The 19,917-nt window shown below is 42.7% G+C and overlaps 1 protein-coding gene across 5 annotated transcripts in view; it reads right to left on the bottom strand.

Moving 5' to 3' along the window:
• Positions 1–876: 876 nt before the first annotated feature.
• The window catches only part of DGKH (diacylglycerol kinase eta), a 110,124-nt gene continuing 91,083 nt past the window's right edge, over positions 877–19,917 (bottom strand). For 3 of the 5 annotated variants that reach the window (XM_087967579.1, XM_087967580.1, XM_087967582.1), the window contains 9 exons: positions 18,680–18,793; positions 17,166–17,300; positions 14,960–15,126; positions 12,284–12,389; positions 11,678–11,770; positions 9,473–9,592; positions 7,717–7,825; positions 5,182–5,312; positions 877–2,015 (listed from right to left, as the gene is read on the bottom strand). In XM_087967579.1, coding sequence (XP_087823705.1) covers positions 1,926–2,015; positions 5,182–5,312; positions 7,717–7,825; positions 9,473–9,592; positions 11,678–11,770; positions 12,284–12,389; positions 14,960–15,126; positions 17,166–17,300; positions 18,680–18,793 — 1,065 coding nt within the window. In that variant the 3' untranslated portion in view covers positions 877–1,925. The remainder of the gene's footprint in view (positions 2,016–5,181; positions 5,313–7,716; positions 7,826–9,472; positions 9,593–11,677; positions 11,771–12,283; positions 12,390–14,959; positions 15,127–17,165; positions 17,301–18,679; positions 18,794–19,917) is intronic. The other 2 variants (XM_087967581.1, XM_087967583.1) reach the window with 1 other exon arrangement.

Genomic DNA, 19,917 nt, shown 5'->3' with positions numbered 1-19,917 from the left:
CCCACAACTTCTGGTGGCAAGCAGTTCCGTTGGTTGATTGCTCTAACCATAAGGAATTTTCTCCTGAGTTTCAGGTGGCTGCTCTCCTTAATTAGTTTCCATCCCTTGCTTCCTCTCCTGCCCTCTGGGGCATTGTTCCGCTTCCGTTCCGCTTCTCATCCACGAAGCTCCTTCTGTTCAGTTCAATTCCCTTCACGGAGAACTGAAGAAGCTTCGATCTAGGATGAGGAATAAATTTTTTTTCAAAGGGAGGGGGGAAGTCCAGTTGCCTTTTGGAAAAAGCACCTCTGGGAAAACCATGACCTGGAATGATGGAGAACCTCCCTAAACAACGGTGGAGGCTGTTGGGAACTGTAGTTCATCCAGAGTGGGAGTTCGAGTCCATCCACAAGATACCATCTTAACTTTTCTGGATTCCTTTGCTGATCTTCCTAACTTCAGTAATATCTAGAATCTAAACTTTCCTGGCTCTGAAGCAAAAGGCACAATTTTTCAGAAATGGGATTTCTTTTTCTGCCCCGATCCACCAAATTTTCCCATCCAAACTCACCCACCATGGGATGACAATATTTCCCAGGAGGCTAAATCCATCTCTAAACTGAAAATAAATAAATAAATAATACTTGGCTTAACGTTAAAGGCGGGGTTCTGTAACCTTCCCCTCTTTCATTAAAATGGCATAATTGAGACTTGACATCCATCAAATTTGATGCGCTTTGAGTCGCTCGGCTGCCACATTTTGAAGCTCAGACATCCGAGGTAAACTTGGAGTTGCTTTAAGGAAGAGAGTAAGCGTGGCGTATTTTATCAATATTCAGATGGTTCTCCCTTGGGAAAATCAAACCCTAAGCCTGCCCCGTTCTAGCATTTTTCAAAAAAAAAATACTCTGAAATTACCTGAAGCCAGAGTAGAAGAGGTTTTCCCACAGTTAGAATACGGCAACGATGTCCGCCACACGCAGCGTGTTTCTATCACATCAGGGGAAAATAAAATAAAATCCCTAACCCACCCACCCCACACACACATACCCAAAAAACTCAGTAATAAATTAAACCTTATGAAAAACAGATATAAAAGTTCTTCAAGTGTAAGAAGTTATCATGCAAACAGGCAGGCAGTTTGGGCTGGGGAAAAAAAAACAGGTGTTTTGGCCTCTCCGTTCACGCCGTCCAACGTTATTTTCGGCCAATGAAAGAGTGTGTGGGGGGGGGAAACAACAACCCCGAGAGAATGATGGTTTTGAGGTACCACCCCCGAAACATCCGTATGGGATCGAGTCTACGAAGACACTGGAGGCTCTTGGATAAAGTGAGGCTTCAAGGATTTGTCAAACAGAACAATCCCATTTTGTAAAATGATTTGTCATTTGCAAATGGAAAGAACCTGAAAAGGATCTGGGTGGATTGCCGGGGTCCCAATAATGTACATGCTACGCAGGAAACGTGCTGTTGTTGTTGTTGTTTTTACTGTAATGGAGACATTTTGATTACTTCTCGTCATATATTTCACAGCCTTTTTAAACCCACAAAAGAGTGGCCCAGTGGCCCAGAGGTGGAGTTCTGGCCTCACCATCAGGAAGCTGTAGAGTTAAAGGCAGATATTTCTCTCTCTATCTGGGCACAATGAGAATAAATCTGCTGAACAAAACTCCACAGTGGCGACAGGAAAGGCATCCAGCCAGTAAACACTCAGCTCCATTCAGCTGCCTAGACTCCACCCTGCAAGGGATTATGGGGGTCATGAAAAGAGGATGACTTAGACCCACAAAACCTTTTGGATACTCGCATCCGGCTTGTTCGTCAAACCTCGCCCCGATCAGAGTTAACGCTCTTCTCACAACCTGGCGTTTACTCGCCCGGGAGGAACCCGCATCCTTCTACACCTTTGTGTAAGTAGCACTTCCTCAGCGGAGCAGCCGGCACAGCTACACTTCCGGCAACGGTGGGCTCCTGCCAAATTCTTTAATTCCCTGAAGAATTCGCTTCATATGACCCACTTTCGTTATCCCCAAATCCTACGGGACAAGGGAGAAGACAGATTCATTCACACAAATCCAGAGCAGCAGAAGATCATTTAACTTTTGGCAATAAAGCTAGTTTAGAGAGCACCCATTTTAGTCAATTAGTTCATTCCCCCCCACATACATATCAACTTATTTAGACAGTGGTGTGGTGGCCCTAGAGGAGGAGCTCTTGCCTCACAATCAGGAGGCTGTGAGTTCAATCCTAGGTAGAGGCAGATATTTCTCTTTCTGGGCATGATGAGAATGTATCTGCTGAACCAAAATCCGCCCTAGTGACAGGAAGGGCATCCGGCCAGTAAACACTCCGCTAGCTCCATTTAGTTGCCCAGACTCCACCCCTCAAGGGATTATGGGGTCATTAAATGATGATGATATCAACTTACTTAGATACGGAATTTTGTTTCTAATGAAAACTTTTGTAAAAGAAGTGGTGCTGTCTATTTTTTCCCCCCTGTATTCTTTATTTCTTAGATTTTAGACTTGGTTTGTCTCCCTGGAACGTGGAATGATACCAAATCAAATTTTACAAGGATCCACATTCGTTTCTTGAATGGCAGCTATGGAAATGACCGTTTTGCCGTACCATCTTCAAATATCCAGCTTAAGGCAACTAAAATAACCAGCCACAGCCTTAAATATCAAAGCAAGCATTCGGAAGTCTAATAGAACAAACTAGGCATCAGAAATAAATATTGACTTTAGATCACAAACGAAGTCACTTATACACGATGTCGTCCTACAACAAAGTGGTTTTTGTTCTTTTTTTTTTTTAAAATGTGGTTGGAGGCACATCTTCATAGGATTTCAAGATTGGAAAGCAAGTCCCCAGCTGTTGTGGCCTGACAGCGGCCAGCGGATCTGGCAGCAGATTTGGACAGTGAGGAGATTGGGGGAGGAACCTGGGCCAGTCCTGGAGTCTGGGGAAGCTTCTTGGATGAGAAGTGAAATGTCTTCAATAGAAAAAACAAGAAAGTCTAGTTGCCTCCTGAAAAAACACATTTGGGACAACCTGGAAGACTGAGAATCTCCATAGACATCTCCTTTGTAAATGTTTGCTTCTCATCTAAGTAGCTTCTTCAGTTCTTCTTCTTCAGAACTGAAGAAGCTCCTTGGATGAGAAGCGAAACGTCTTCAGATGAAACCAAGGAAGTCCAGTCGCCTCTTGAAAAAAACACCTTTGGGACAACCATGACCTGGAGGGCTGAGAATCTCCAGGGACAATCAGCTCACGGAGTAATTCATATGTAATGAATTACAAGAGGTTTACGCTCCTGCTTTGCTGCCCGTTGCAGCCTCCAGCGTACTTCGTTCAAAACCCAGAATTTCCACATTGGTTTGCCTGTTCCTAGTTATGCGCTGCTGCCCTCCGATGTTCATTTCAATTCATGCTTCCACTGACCGGCTCCAGTTTATGACGGCCTGACAGCGGAGCAACACAACAAGAGCTCAGAGTTTCGCTGAGCTTGGCTGTTAAAAGAGATTTTTGGGTGGGTCAATATGATCTTCCCTAAAATTAATAAATGTCATTGGTTTTCCTCCATTTTCTCTTCTCTTAAACCCCACCATGAAATATGAAGACGGCTAATCCTCAACGTACCCTGCTCGTTTAGTGACCGTTTGAAGTTACAACAGCCCTGAAAAAAGTCACTTCTGACCGTTGTTCACACTTACAACCTTTGTAGCATCCCTGTGGTCACGTGATCAAAATTTAGATGCTTAGCAACCGACTCGTATTTATGACAGTTGCCAGCGTCCTGGCCTCACAGGATCTCCTTTTGAGACCTCCTGACCAGCAAAGTCAATGGGGGAAGCCGGATTCATTTAATGACCATGTTACTCCCAGGGATCCACTCAACAACGGTGGCAAGAAAAGGTCGTAGAATAGGGGCAAATCTCCCTTAAGAACGGTTTCGTTTAGCAACGGATATTATGGGCTCCATTGTGGTTGTAAGTCACAGACCCCCTGCATACAGACTTATTTCTGTAATGTCAGCAGTCTACAGGGCTAAACACACCCAAGTTGTTACTACAATACAAAATTCGATGCCAGTAAACCTTTCAAAGATGTCTTATCCAAGTTCTTTGTGCTTGTGTGTGTACATGCGCTGCGTTTAGCGTTGTGCAATGCTTTGCAAACACTTGGGAAGCATACAAGAGTGCAAACGTAGCATCCCTCTCTGCAACTCTTTAAAGTCCTCACCTAGAATCACACTGCTGGCCTCCGTAATCCAGGAAAAGATGTGGCCACTTTAAAGAGCTACACAAAAGCTACTATTTTTGCTCTTGGAATCAAATCCAGAGCTTTAATTGCTATATTGATTTTATTTTATTTTTTGTATTCACACTCTGCTCTCGTTACAGCCCTGAACCAACCTTAAATGCTTCTTTTAACATGCAAACTGGATGTTAAACGTCTCTCTTTCTCTCTCTCTCTCGATCATTATATCTGACAATTTGTGTTTTTGTAGATTACGGTTTGACGGGAAGGTGCGAGAAGCACACATACACCACAAATAATAATAAGCAAAAAAAAACCACAATGAAACCCAAACTGAACACAACAAGAGCTTGTTTGCCCCAATCTTCTTTGGGGAAGGCCCCCCCAAATTCTGGAATATTGCTAGTCCTTCTTTTCTCTAGATTAGACATACCCAAATCCTGCAACCATTCATACGTTTTAGTCTCCAGACCTTTAAATCATCTTAGTTGCTCCTCTTTACACTTTTTCCATCTTTTTTTTGTAATGGGGTGACCAAAACTGGATGCAGAATTCCAGGTGTGGCCTTACTAAGGCTTTAGAAAGCAGTAGTAATACTTCACGGGATTTTGATTTTACACCTCTGTTTATCCAAGCAAGGATTGTGTCAGCACATGGCTGCCTTGCGTTTAAGGGATTGTCCACTAAGACTCCAAGGCTCTCTAAGACCTCTTTCAAAAGGAAAATAGTTGTCCTTCTTATTCTCACCAGGTAGAGAAATTCAGCCTAACAAGACAGCCGTTTTTTAGCCAGGTGTGTTAAGCCAGGTTGACGTGTTAAAAAGCCAAGCTACAAGTACATTGGTGGGATAGGGAAAGAGGGGTGAGGGAAAGCTTACATCCATTCTTTTGAAAGGCTCATAAGGCAGGGAAGAAAAAGGTAGCACGACAACGCCAATACCTTCAGGTCTCGCCTCTCCAGGTGCAAAAGTTCGGCCCCTCGGATGTCGTGGCTGATGAAGTTTTCTTTGTATTCTCCCAAACTCAGCAGCTCCAACCAAGCAGCAACTTCATCCGTGCCCCATTTCTGAACTACCAAAGTTAAGAGCAAAACCCCCTTAATTGGTTTCTACATGCTGGGCGGCGTGACAAGCAAAGGGTTAGGCCGTAGATTAGAAAAGTGGGAAAGGGAAGAGAAGAGAGCGAAAACGGTGAATAGCGGCAGAAAGTCAGGTCGGATGGGGCAGCGATGTCTGACATGCGGGTTAAAAGTAAGGGAAGCCCGGGGATCTGAGGGCTGTCTGGATTCTAGCCATGCTCTCAGCTCCAACATCCAGCTACGCCGACAACGCTTCTCGGTGCCAATTCATTAGCTTGCCTAATTAGGATTGGTGCTGTTTGTACGTAATTCCAGGATGTACAAATGGCAATTTATGGTTTCCAATAGAAGCGAATAATTCGAAGGTTGAAATGAGAGGCCCTTGGTGCTAGCACTGATGATGTTACCTGGTTTGGGTCATGAAACGTCTGCAAGAAAACAACCAAGCTCAGAGACCACCAGGGACCCCATAGTCCTCCTCCCCCTCCTCCTCTTCCTCCTCCTCCTCCTCTCTGCAAGCCCAACTCCCTTCAAGCACTGATGATGCTACCTAGTTGGGTAATGAAACATCTGCAAGAAAAGAACCAAGCTCAGAGCTCAGAGAGCACCAAGGACCTCACAGTTTTCCTCCTCCTCCTGCTCTTCCCTGCAAATCTCGTTCCCTTCTAGCACTGATGATGTTACCTAATTGGGTAATGAAACGTCTGAAGAAAAAAAACACCAAGCTTAGAAAGCACCAAGGACCCATCAATATATTGATTGAAATGCAAATGGGGGGGAAATTGCATTTGTGGAGACTTCTTCCATGTTTCATTCAAGCATTACCTCTTTCACCAGGTCAAATAAACAGCTCTGTACATATCATGTGGCCCATACAGAAAGGATTTTAATACTGGATGAGCAATGGAAAACCAATTGGGTGTGTGTTTGATCAAAAGTTCTTTTATTGGAAGTTACCTATGAGCCAGGATACCTCCAAGAAATTCCAAAGTCAATAATTTCAATGACATTCCTGCAATTAATTAAAAAAAATCTTCATGTGGCCATTATTTTTAGTACTTTGAAACTAAAATCCTGTTATGATATTGTTTAAAAACAGGACTTGTGTATGGCTTAATGCAGGGGTGTCCAACCTTGGCAACTTTAAGACTTGTGGACTTCAACTCCCAGAATTCCTCAGCCAGCTGAGGAATTCTGGGAGTTGAAGTCCACAAGTCTTAAAGTTGCCAAGGTTGGACACCCCTAGCTTAATGCAACCTGTAACAATGAGAATGTAAAACAAGGAAAGTCTGTTTCCTAATGAAAAGAAATGTTCTATGGAGCTTCAGTATCTAAAAAAGTGTTATTCTTTGTTTGGATAATAGTGTAGTTTCTATGCTGATTTTTCTGTGGAGGAAACCTTGAACAATGCAGAAATTAATAGCATGTTCTGGAGAAGAACATATTCACAGAGGCCATAGGTCAACTTTTGTCTCTTGGAGTAGCTAGATGGTTCACTCTTAAAACATATTGAGGACTTGACTGCATCTGCTAGAGAAAACCAGTAAGATCGCACATAATGTCTTCAACTTAAACTGAATGGCTTGCTAAAGCTTGAAGAACATCTGAAAACCTTCAAGGGACTGCATCTTCAACAGAAGGCCAGTAAGATAGCACAGAATGTCTTTAAAGAAAACTCAATGGCTTGCTAAAGCTTGAAGAATATCTGAGAACTTTCAAGGGACTGCATCTTCTGGAAAAGACCAGTAAGGTAGCACATAATGTCTTTAAAAGAAACTAAGTTGTTTACTAAAGCTTGAAGAACATCTGAGAACTTTCAAGGGACTACATCTTCTGGAAAAGACCAGTAAAGTAGCACATAATGTCTTCAACTGAAACTCAATGGCTTGCTAAAGTTTGAAGAACATCTGAGAACTTTCAAAAGATCTCAGTGTTCTCAGAGACAAAGTTGATGGAGATGTAAAATATATGGGCTAGGAACCTCAGATATCTGATTTATGGATTCTGAAATCCCCTTGTGTAGATTTCTGAATTTTGGAGGAGATTGTGCGATTTAAAAGGGTGAAACAGGCTATAAATATTGCAAGATGCCCAAAGTGTTCATTTACCCCTCAAAACCCGATCGCCAAATGGGTCCTTAATTCACTCACTTTTAAAATGTAGCCTTCAGTGTGTCACACAAGATTTGTGGCCTCCTTAAGCCATGGTAATTGCACATCCTTGATCCGCAAGTAGATGTAAAGGACAACTTTCTTGTGGGATAAAACAACTTCAAGTTGTCATGAAGATGGACTAACAAGGAAGCCAAGACAAGCTCGGTGCATATTGTGTCACACACACACACAGTCTACTCACAAACTCTGTCTCTTCCAAGCAACAATATTTTTGAAAACATACCAGGCTGGGCACTGGTCTTCTGTTTTTGAACCTTTTCCTTTTTAAATTTTGGCACTATACGAAACATGGTACTTCGGTTGTTTCGTTTACAGTATTCCAAAGGAGGATCCTAAAAAAAAAAATTAAGATTATTATTATTTTCTTTTTCTTCATTTGAGGCACCCACCAATTTATACATTAAAAGCAATTAAGATTAAACTGTAATATTTAAAAAAAATAAAGATTCTATCCATATGCAGGATGCGCTTTGTTGGAAAAGATTGTTATAAGTCCAAAAGGTAAAATACAATGGATAAACTTAATAGGATGAAAGAAAAATGAAATTATCCTTCATTTATCCAAGTTTATCCTTTAAAGCAGGGGTCCCCAACCACCGGTCCACGGACCGGTACCGGTCCGCGGAACATGTCCTACCGGGCCGCTGGCTTGCTGGGCGCCGCCATCTTTTTTTGATGAAAAGTGCTTCCGGTGAGCTTTTCCAGGTAGAAAGCTCACCGGAAGCACGCTTTTCATCAAAAAGATGGCGGTGTAGCGCTCCGTGAGCTTTTCCGGGTAGAAAGCTCACTGGAAGCACGTTTTCATCAAAAAAAGATGGCGGCGCCCAGCTGATGCCGGTACCAGGCCGCGGCGTAAAAAAGGTTGGGGATCACTGCTTTAAAGGGATCGTGAAATTCGACCTTGAAAAAAAATGAACCAGGAAGACAGATTGTCTGCCAAGTAGAGGAATTTTAGGAATAATTCTACAATATGAAAATGTCCTGAATGGAGAGTGAAGTCATCCTTTTTCAAGACTAGATAACTGTTGGGCATAAATTAACTATATGATGAAGCAATTTTTCAACTAAATTGCATTCCTCATAACTTAAAATCTTACACACAGTAAACAAAAAAAAACCTGTATTTATATTCTCTGTGTCCCCTATTCAAATCATAAGTCTCTAGCCGCATCTCTCAACAGTAAAAAATAAAAAAAAATGATTTAATAGGAGTGGCCATGTTGCCGTTAGCTGGATGCAGCCGACACTAAAATACATCGTTCATTTCCCCCTTGACCCTGCTCTTCCCCCCCACCCCCTGGATGTGTATTCTCCAAAGGGACACATCCATAACCAAGAGTCATCAATCATGCTCTCCAGTAATATTTTTGCTCGCTGACAGCTTCGGCTGCCAAGGTGATTATCTGAGGCATTTAAGGAATGTGCTGCTTTCTCCCACTCCCTTTCTGCTGGCAACTCAAAAGACCAAAGGAGTATCTTTTTAGTTGACACTCTGCTCACACCTGAAAACTGGCAAGGTCAACCCTGAGCTTTTCTACACAAAGAACAGCCAAAAATCCATATTCATCGGTAGCCCAAATAGAACTGAATATGCTTCAAAAAGGGTGCAGGAAAAAAGAATTCAGATTTTGTGTAATAAGCACAGCACCTGCTTTAAAAAAAAAAAAAAGCACTGAGTAAACCTGGGGGAAAAAGGTGGGGGAGGGATGAAGCTGCTTTTAAACTCTCATTAACTTTTCCGAGTCTTTCAAGAGCTTTAAAGCAGCTCTATCTTTTTCAGTCTCCATCGGAAGCAACTCCTTGCTTCTGCCGAAAGGATGGTGTGTTCGCAGAAGGTTCAAATACCTCCTCCAATTCATCTTCAAAGCATCCATAACCTCTGGCAGTTTAACTTTCCTGCAAGTGGGTCAGATTTTGAAGGCAGAAAAAAAAAAAGGAACGGTGAGGATTGGGGCTTGCACACGTGAAATTCCACCCACCTCATCATCATTCATCTGCAATATATAGCAGAGCCAAGGGATTTCGGCCATTTTTCTCAGTTCAGTCTCCAAATTGTGCACCGCCGACACCAGCAACTCCTCGCAGGGAGATTCCAGTTGCTACCAAAACAGCAAATTATAATTTTGTTAGGCCGAGTTGTCTCACAAGAGCCTTTCTGTCTGTCTATCACCTATGTATATCTATATAGCTAGATACCTATGTCATCTATCTATCATCTATCAATCAACTACCTCAGGGGTCCTTGGTGCTCTCGGAGCTCTGAGCAAAGAGTCACCATTTCAACCCTGAGCTAGAAAAATATTCTTCTTTATTATTACCAACTATCTAACTATCAGTCATCTATCTATCTATCTATCTATCTATCTATCTATCTATCTATCTATCTATCTATCTATCTATCTATCATCTCTTCAATTGATCTATCATGTCATTCCTCTGTGTCTGTCTGTCTGTCTACCTATTTCTTCAATTTATCTATCATCTATCATTCCTCTGTCTGTCTGTCTCTGTCTTATATATATATCTCTCTCTTCAATTTATCTATCATCCATCATTGTCTGTCTGTCTGTCTGTCTCTCTCTCTCTCATCTCTCTCTCTCTCTATCTATCTATCTATCCATCCATCCATCCATCCATCCATCCATCCATCTATCTCTTCAATTGATCTATCATCTGTCATTCCTCTGTGTCTGTCTGTCTGTCTACCTATTTCTTCAATTTATCTATCATCTATCATTCCTCTCTCTCTCTCTCTTATCTCTCTCTCTTGAATTTATCTATCATCCATCATTGTCTGTCTGTCTGTCTGTCTGTCTATCTCTCATCTATCTATCTATCTATCTATCTATCTATCTATCTATCTATCTATCTATCTATCTATCTATCTATCTATCTAGCTAGCTAGCTAGCTAGCTAGCTAGCTAGCTAGCTATCTCTTCAATTGATCTATCATCTGTCATTCCTATGTGTCTACCTATTTCTTCAATTTATCTATCATCAATCATTCCTCTGTCTGTCTGTCTCTTTATATCTCTCTCTCTCTCTCTTCAATTTATCTATCATCCATCATTGTCTGTCTGTCTGTCTCTCTCTCTCTCTCTCTCTCTCTATCTATCTATCTATCTGTCTATCCATCCATCCATCCATCCATCCATCCATCCATCCATCCATCTATCTCTTCAATTGATCTATCATCTGTCATTCCTCTGTGTCTGTCTGTCTGTCTACCTATTTCTTCAATTTATCTATCATCTATCATTCCTGTGTGTCTCTCTCTCTCTCTTATCTCTCTCTCTTGAATTTATCTATCATCCATCATTGTCTGTCTGTCTGTCTGTCTGTCTATCTCTCATCTATCTATCTATCTAGCTAGCTAGCTATCTCTTCAATTGATCTATCATCTGTCATTCCTATGTGTCTACCTATTTCTTCAATTTATCTATCATCTATCATTCCTCTGTCTGTCTGTCTCTCTTATCTCTCTCTCTTCAATTTACCTATCATTGTCTGTCTGTCTGTCTCTCTATCTGTCATCTATCTATCTATCTATCTATCTATCTATCTATCTATCTATCTATCTATCTATCTATCTATCTATCTATCTATCCCAGGGGTTGGATTGGAAGACCTCTAAGGTCTCTTCCAACTCTGTTATTCTATTATGTTCCGTTCCATTCCATTCTATCCTATTCATCTCTATTTATCATTTCTGTCTGCCTCTCTCTCTCTCTCTCTTCCTTTCTGGAAATATCCCTTTTTAAGGACATAGTCGTTCCCCCAATTCTGATCTCAGCTCACTTATAATTCCTGGAGGGATAATTAAAATCCTCAGCTCCCTTTTCCCTCACCAGCTTCTGACTTGCTCTGCTGATTTTCTGACAACCTGATCTCTCTAGAGGACCCAGTCCACAAACGCCTGGCTCAATTCAGAATGCCGGAACTTCTACCCTTTGCCCCAAGAGGATAGTGTAGCCCCTGAGCCTTGCAGATACAGGATGCCTAGCCTCCACCACAGCAGACATTGGATAGTCAAGGAAACCAACGGAGTAAAGACAAGGGATTGTGTCTGGAAAGGGTAAAGGCAACTTCCAGGTTATGGATCCTCAACTCTACCCTAAACAAAGACTTAGTGGATTCTTTCTGGCCAATATCCCGGTTTAAGAAACGAGAAATCATCATCTTACCAACGAGACTTTCCCAACTAACAAGGATTCTGTTTCATCATGCAATGCCTTCACGGTGGCAGCGATTTCCAGCGCAGTATTCCTGGTAAGGCTCTGCAGAGAGGGGAGGGAGGGAGCTCATGAATATCCCAGCAACACAAAGCTGTAAATTTAATTACAGATAGTCCTCGACTTAGGGACCTTGGAGGTCTTCTAGTCCAACCCCCCCCCCCACTTTACTTCCAGGTTGGTTCTCTCCTTTGGGTGCTTTGGAGAATAGCTTGACCCCCTCTTCTTTGGGGCAGCCCCTCAAATACTGGAAGACTGCTCTCATGTCACCTCCAAGTCCTTCTCTTCACTAGACTAGACAAACCCAGTTCCAGCAGCCGTTCTTGATATGTTTTAGCCTCCAGCCCCCTAATCCTCTTTGTTGCTCTTCTCTGCACTCTTTCTTGAATCTCAACATCTTTTTTTACATTGTGGTGACCAAAGCTGGATGCCGTATTCCAGGTGTGGCCTTACCAAGGCCTTATACAGTGGTATTAACGCTTCATGTGATCTTGATTCTTATTGAGAATTCTTATCAAGAACGTATTTGAAGACAGATCTTTCATTTTTCTTTCTTACCTCAGGGAATTTCGGGCCGCCTTTGGTTAAAGCATGGGAACAAGCATTCACCGCATGAGCCAGCTCTTGCTCCAAGAGGCTGTGAGTTTTGGCAGCTTCACAGATTCTGTGGAAAACAGCAGATTGGGGAAGAGAAGAGAAGAGAAGAGAAGAGAAGAGAAGAGAAGAGAAGAGAAGAGAAGAGAAGAGAAGAGAAGAGAAGAGAAGAGAAAAGAATAAAGAATAGGATGGGATGGGATGGGATAGGGTAGGGTACAGTAGAGTAGAGTAGAGTAGAGTAGAGTAGAGTAGAGTAGAGTGGAGTGGAGTGGAGTGGAGTGGAATGGAATGGAATGGAATGGAATGGAATAGAATAGAATAGAATAGAATAGAATAGAATAGAATAGAATAGGAATAGAATGTAAATTGGAATGAAGAATAGGAATAGAATAGAATAGAATAGAATAGAATAGAATAGAATAGAATAGAATAGAATAGAATAGAATAGAATAGAATAGAATAGCTTTATTGGTCAAGTGTGACTGGACACACAAGGAATTTGTCTTGGTGCAAATACTCTCAGTGTATATAAAAGATACATTCATCAAGAGTCAAGAATCATCAGGTACAACACTTAATAATAAATGCAGGCAGTCCTCGATACACAACCACAATTGAGCCCCAAATTTCTGTTGCTAATCGAGACATTTGATCAGGGAGATTTGCCTCAATTTTACGATGTTTCTTGCCACAGTTGTTAAACGAATCACTGCAGTTATTTAGCAACACGGTTTGATTTTGCTTGTTGGAAGGTTGCAAAAGGAGATCAGATGACCCTGAGACACTGCAACTGTCATAAGTACATGCCAGTTGCCAAGCATCTGAATTCTGATCGTGTGACTATGGGATGCTGCAAATGTGAAAAACAGTCATAAGTCATTTTTTCCAGTGCTGTTGTAATTTCAAACAGTCACTAAATGAACTTTCGTAAGTCGAGTGTCAGGATTCCGGCAGTTACTCCAATTAAATCATGAACCTCGAGCCACACTCCCAAAACTAAAAAAGATTTATTTGAAGGTAACATTCTACATCCGGCATTTACCTGGGCATAGCCAACTCTGAGATACGTAATTCACTGTCACCCTTGATCCTGCTTTTCCCCCCACCCCTCTGGGTGTATCATCCAGCAAAACACATCCATAGCCAAGAGTCATCAATCATGCTCTCCAATTAGATTTTTGTGCGGCAGAAGCTTCAGTCATCTAATCAGTGTTTGAAGAAAATATGAATGGAATGTACTTTCGATTCCACACTGCCGTCTGCTCTTTGAAACTTTCCCCTTCTTTCGGTTGTCAACCATAAAACGTGTATACAAAATGTTTTATGAGATGACATCAAGAACTACCTGTATTTTCAAAAAAAGAGGAAAATAACCAAGAAAATCTATTTGCCTTTTGGAAAAAAAAAACACCTTGGGGACAACCATGACCTGAAGGATTAAGAAGCCCCATAAAAAGGATGCAGGGGATAAACCTGAAATGGTGAACTGCCTTTAGTCTCAAAGTTGCTTTTTTTCAGGAGGCAACTGGATTTTCTTGTTTTTTGTTTCTTTTCAAGATGTTTTGCTTCTCATCCAAGAAACTTCTTCAACTCTGACAGGATAGTGGGGAATGGAAGGATTATCCTGTCCACTATTCTGTCAGAGCTGAGGAAGCTTCTTGGATAAGAAGTGAAACGTCTTCAAAAGAAAAAAAAACAAGGAAGTCCAATTGCCTCTTGAAAAAAGCACCTTTGGGACAACCATGACCTGGAGGATGGAGAATTTCTACCAACTTTTTAGCTATACAAATTAGGATTAACCCCCTTTGAATGAGGTGGGAGTAAGAATGGATTTCCAGAGGGAAAAAAATTACAGACTACAGGAACCATTTGCACTACTCAAGTGACCCTGAGGACACAGAGAAACCTCCAAGTGGCCTCAACGACCCTCTAAAAGGATGCAAATGACCAGCTCTGTCTGCAAGGAGTATATATCCTTCCCTTCCCCTTCATCCAGTCAGAGCTGAAGAATCTTTTTGGATGAGAAGCTAAACATCTTCAAAAGAAAAAAACAAGAAAATTCAGTTGCCTCCTATAAAAAAGCACCTTTAGGACAACTAAGACCTGGATCACAGAGAATCTGTACAGACTTTTTAGCTATGCAATTTGGGATGAGCCCCCTTTGAATGGGGTGGGAGCAGTGGTGAGATTCAAATAATTTAACAACCAGTTTTTCTGCCCTAATGATTTCTTCCAGCAACCAGTCCAGCAAACTGGTCAGAAAGTTAACAACCGGTTCTCCTGAACCAGTGTGAACTGGCTGAATCCTATCACTGGGTTAGGAGTAGGAATGGATTTCCAGAGGAAAAAATTGCAGACTACGGGAACCATTTGCAGTACACTCAGGAGACCTTGAGGACACAGAGAAACCTCCAAGTGGCCTCAACGACCCCCTAAAAGGATGCAAGTGACCAGCTGCCTGCAAGGAGTATCAATCCTTCCCTTCCCCACCATCCTGTCAGAGCTGAAGAAGCTTCTGGGATGAGAAGCGAAACGTCTTCCAAAGAAAAAAACAACTCCTGAAAAAGACCTTTGGGACAGCCATGACCTGGATGACTGAGAATCTCTACCGATTTTTTGCTTTAGCCTCTTCCCTACCTGGTGATCAGCTCTTCCGCCACCTGAGAACAAGCCTGGATCTGCGCCGTCTCTTCCTCCGAAGCCAGTTCTACCGTCTGGTGCGGGTACAATGGGGACCGTAACCCTGGTTTGCAAGAATCACACTTCTGTTTATCTTCCCAGGATTTTAATGTACTTTCAAAGGCCTGTTCAGGATTGAGGGGGGAAAAAATTAAAATAAATTCGGCATCCTTGAATCCACAGCCGTGCCAGGCATTCGTAGTCTAGTTAGTTTAATGGTGCAAAAGACTTTATTTGGGGTTCTTCTCCCCCCCCTCTCTCTCTGTCCCCCCAATGCATAAATATGTGCATGCAGATTTATGTGTGCATGAAAAAAAAGAGAGATTTACAGGTATTTACGACCACAACTGAGCCCCAAATTTAGGTTGCTAAGTGAGACGTTTGTCGAAGTGAGTTTTATTTTCAGGACTTTCCTTCACCCCCGTGGTTCAGGGAACCCCTGTTGTTGTTAAGTTAGCGACACAGTAATTAAGTTAATCTGGCTTCCCCATGGACTTTGCTGGTCATAGGTCGCAAAAGGGGATTGTGTGACCCCGGGACAGACTGCAAGTGTCACAACTACGAGTCAGTTGCTAAGTGTTTGAATTTTGATTAGGTAACCAGGTGTGTTGACCTGGGGTGTGGCACAAAGGCAACACAATCAGTAATAAGAGCAATAAGAGTCCCTTTATTAGCTCCAACTTTGCCCCCAATGTCCAGGTTACCTTTGGGCTGGAGAAAAACTCTCCCACGAACATCCTTTAACTGCAGAGAATTAAGTCCAAAACAAGGTACACACAAACTGTAACTTAAACTCCAAACAAACCAAACTGAAGTAATTAGCTTGATGGGGCAGGAGAAGGAATTTCAGACTTGAAAGCACAGCAAAACTCACACAGTTGGGAAGATGCCAGGAACACAGATAAGCCATGACAACACAGGGATAAAGTCATGTTTGCTCCCAGCAGCTGCCGCAGTCAGCATGCAGTTCTTATAAACTTTTATCCCAGCTGCAGCTAATGAAGGGGATCAGGGCCCTTTCCTCCCGCGTAAGCCACGCAGCCCACGTTGCTCCCTTCTCCTTTCCTCCCTGCGTGCCCAGGGATGAAGAGGGGGTGGGCCTGGGTCTTCCTCGGAACTCCCTTGTTCTACCTCTCTCCTGCTCTGCCCAGCTGGACTCTGCCCTTCCCCAGTTTCTTCCCCAGTCAACGGAGCTGCAATTAGCAAACCAGTTGTTACACCAGAAGAATCCCGCCCCTGGTTATAAGCGTGATAAATGGTCATAAGTCCCTTTTTTTTAGTGTCATAACTTTGGTCACTAAATGAAAGGTTGTAACGTGAGGTCTACCTGTATACCTCACTTCTGCTGAAGAGATGAAAGGTCCTGAAAAAAGTGGGTTTTGACCCAAAAGTAAAACTGGTCAAAAATGTGTCTTAAAATTTAGAGGAATCACGCAAACCTCGTCTGGATTTTAGACACACACACACACACATATGTACATATGTACTTATACATAGATACACACACATACACACACAGAGAGAGATATAGATATATAGATATATATCATGGGATCCCCTTTCTGCAAACTTTTGACTGGAGGAATATAAATCCACTGGTTTTAAAACCAGATTTTAAAGCTAAATCAGCTTCTCAAATGTTATGTGGCTCTTTGGTCTGTGTGTGTGTGTGTGTCTGTGTGTGTGTGTGTGGTCTGTGTGTAGATGGATGGATGGATGGCAGACAGACAGATAGGCAGATAGATATGATAGCTATGCAGACAGACAGATATAGAGAGAGATAGAGAGATATCAGATAGACAGACAGAAAGATAGATAGATATAGAGAGAGATAGAGGGATATATAGATATCAGACAGACAGATAGATAGATTTACACACACACACACACACACATTTGAGAAACTGATTTAGTTTTAAAAACTGGTTTTAAAACCAGTGGGTTTATCCTCCTCCGATCAGAAGGTTGCAAAAGGGGACTCTGCAACCGTCATAAATATGAGACAGCTGCCAAGCATCTAAATTTTCATCACTGACCATGCGGTCACTAAAGGAACTGTTGAAAGCTGAGGACTCCCTGTACTATCTCTGCTCTTTTTTTTATTATTATGGTCGCTGTGTGTTTGGGAGAATGACGCCCCCGCTTCTCGTGTCCCCCGACATACTCTGTCTCGCGTCAGCATCTGCGCTCGGTTCTTGTGCACGATTTTAATGATCCCCGGGGGTTGAATCCAAGCTTCCCCATCGACCTGAACGGGAACTCCTTCATCCCCAAGTATGGTGATCTTCACAGCCCGGCACTGGAAAAAAAAAGAGTCAAGAGATTTCAGTAAGCTGGAAGTCGCTCAAGCAAATTTCCATGAAGTACGGTGGCTCCTCTCCAGACCAGAGGTGGGTATTCAGCCAATTCTGGCCTGCGCTGTCCCAGCCAGTCTATGGGAATTGGATCATTACTTAGGAATTATGAGCTGTCCCCTTAAGGGAACGCATCTTGGTCAATGTAGTTAAAGGTATCCTGGGAAATGTAGTCCATGTCACGTGACCACATCCGTAATCCTGATTGGATTGACCCTTGGTGGGTTGGGGGAGGTTTCCCTCATTCTTTGTCTGAACTCTCTAACTCATGGCATCTTCTTTCTATCGCTACGAGATGGGTTAGGAGATAACCATCTTTTACTACAAGGCAGATATACAAAGGATTGGTCATCAAAGAAGAACTTCGTCACAAACGTGAGTTGTGAGGATACCCGATGAACCAATAAATGTTCTTTGTTATGGACGTCTTGTTGAGTTATCTCTCTGCATCTGTACAGTTTATAAATCCAAGATTCTGTACAAGATTCTGAAAATGGCCAGTTCTGGAGAACCGGTAGCGGAAATTTTGAGTAGTTTGGAGAACTGGCAAATCCCGCCTTTGACTGGTCCTGCCCCCCCATCTATTCTCGGCCTCCCATTGAGTCCCAGCTGACTGGCTGGGTCTTCTTTGGTTGTCCTGCACAGGAGAACGGAGCTGGAAAGCAGGTCAGTGGGGTGGGGAGGGAATGGGGATTTTACAGTAACCTTCCCCTGCCAGGCCCACCAAACCATGGCCACCGAAACGGTAGTAAAAAAATTTGAATCCCACCACTGGAGAAAGGGAAGGGAGGGAGGGAGGGAGGAAGGATGATGGGAGAGAGGAAGGAAGGAAGGGGAGGTAGGAAAGAAGGAAGGAGGGAAGAAAGCTGAGGTGGTATTCAGCCGGTTCGAACCAGTTCTGCAGAACCGGTAATGGAAATGTTGAGTAGTTTGGAGAACTGGCAAATCCCGCCTCTGACTGGCCCCACCCCCATCTTTTCTCTGCCTCCCAAGTCCCAGCTGATTGGCTGGGTCTTCTTTTGTTGCCCTGCACAGGAGAACAGAGCTGGAAAGTAGGTTAATAGGGTGGGGAAGGAATGGGATTTTGCAGTATCCTTCCCCTGCCATGCCCGCCAAGCCACACCATGCCCAAGCCATGCCCACAGTAGTAAAAAAAATTGCCCGCTGCTTGCTCAAATTGGGGTGGTGGTTCATGTGCTCGTCTGTCATTTCTACGGCCTGGTTCTGAATGGTTCACAGCCCGGGAGTGGGCCGCGGCCCACAGGTTGGGAATCCCTGATATAGGGAATGCTCTCATTTCCTTCTTTCCGGCTACCACACCAACCTGGGCTATTCTATGATGCTGGAGCTTGATCACGCGGGAAACGGCCATCTGCATGCTGCCAAAAACCGCCACGACCTCTAAGATTTTATCATCGAACGATGGCGCCCCGAAGATCTGGAGAAGGAGAGCAATCAGGATGATTAGGGGATTGGAGGCTGAAACATACGAAGAACGGTTGCAGGAACTGGGCCTGGCTAGTCTAGGGAAGAGAAGGACCAGGGGAGACAGGAGATCAGTCTTCCAATATTTGAGGGGCTGCTACAGAGAGGAGGAAGGAGTCAAGCTATTTTCCAAAGCACCTGAAGGCCAGACAAGGAATAATGGATGGAAACTGACCAAGGAGAGATTCAATCTGGAAATTATGAGCAATTTCCTGACAGTGAGAACAATCAACCCATGGAACAGAAGTTGCCTTTTGAAGTGGTGGGAGCTTCATCCCTGGAAGCTTTCAAGAAAAGACTAGACTGCCATCTCTCACAAATGGTGTAGGGTCTCCTGCTTGGGTGGGGGGTTGGACTAGACAGCCTACAAGGTCCCTTCCAACTCTGTTATTCTATTCTACTCGATTTGATTCCAATATTCTATTCTATTCTATTCTATTCTATTCTATTCTATTCTATTCTATTCTACTCTACTCTACTCTACTCTACTCTACTCTACTCTACTCTACTCTATTCCAATATTCTATTCTATAGTCCTATTCTATTCTATTCTATTCTATTCTATTCTATTCTAGTCTATTCTATTCTATTCTATTCTATTCTATTCTATTCTATTCTATTCTACTCTACTCTACTCTACTCTACTCTACTCTATTCCAATATTCTATTCTGCTCTGCTCTGCTCTGCTCTGCTCTGCTCTGCTGTACTCCACTCAATTCTTATTTTGTTTAAAAAATATTTTATGCCCTACAACTCACATTTGACATTTCAATAATTGCATTCCATCCCTGATGTCATTCAAGGATTAGGTCTTTCACTCCAGGATCTAAATCAGCATTGCGTAAATATCAGAGAAGGTGGAGGTTTGGAACGGAACTGTAACTTTAAAGGTCACTACCAAAGTATTTGAAAGAGTTACTATTCACAAGGTTGGGATCTCAATACACGCAGACCTCAACTTACAAGTGTTTGTTTAGTGACCGTTCAAAGTTACAACGGCACTGGAAAAAGTGACTTATGACCATTTTTCACACTTATGATCAATTGCAGGTCACGTGATCAAAATTCAGACGCTT

Source organism: Notechis scutatus, chromosome 5, assembly GCF_049901735.1.
Source record: "Notechis scutatus isolate UNSWTSFEM ecotype Mainland chromosome 5, rNotScu1.2, whole genome shotgun sequence".
Taxonomy (NCBI): Eukaryota; Metazoa; Chordata; class Lepidosauria; order Squamata; family Elapidae; genus Notechis; species Notechis scutatus.
This window is presented reverse-complemented; position numbering and strand designations above follow the sequence as displayed.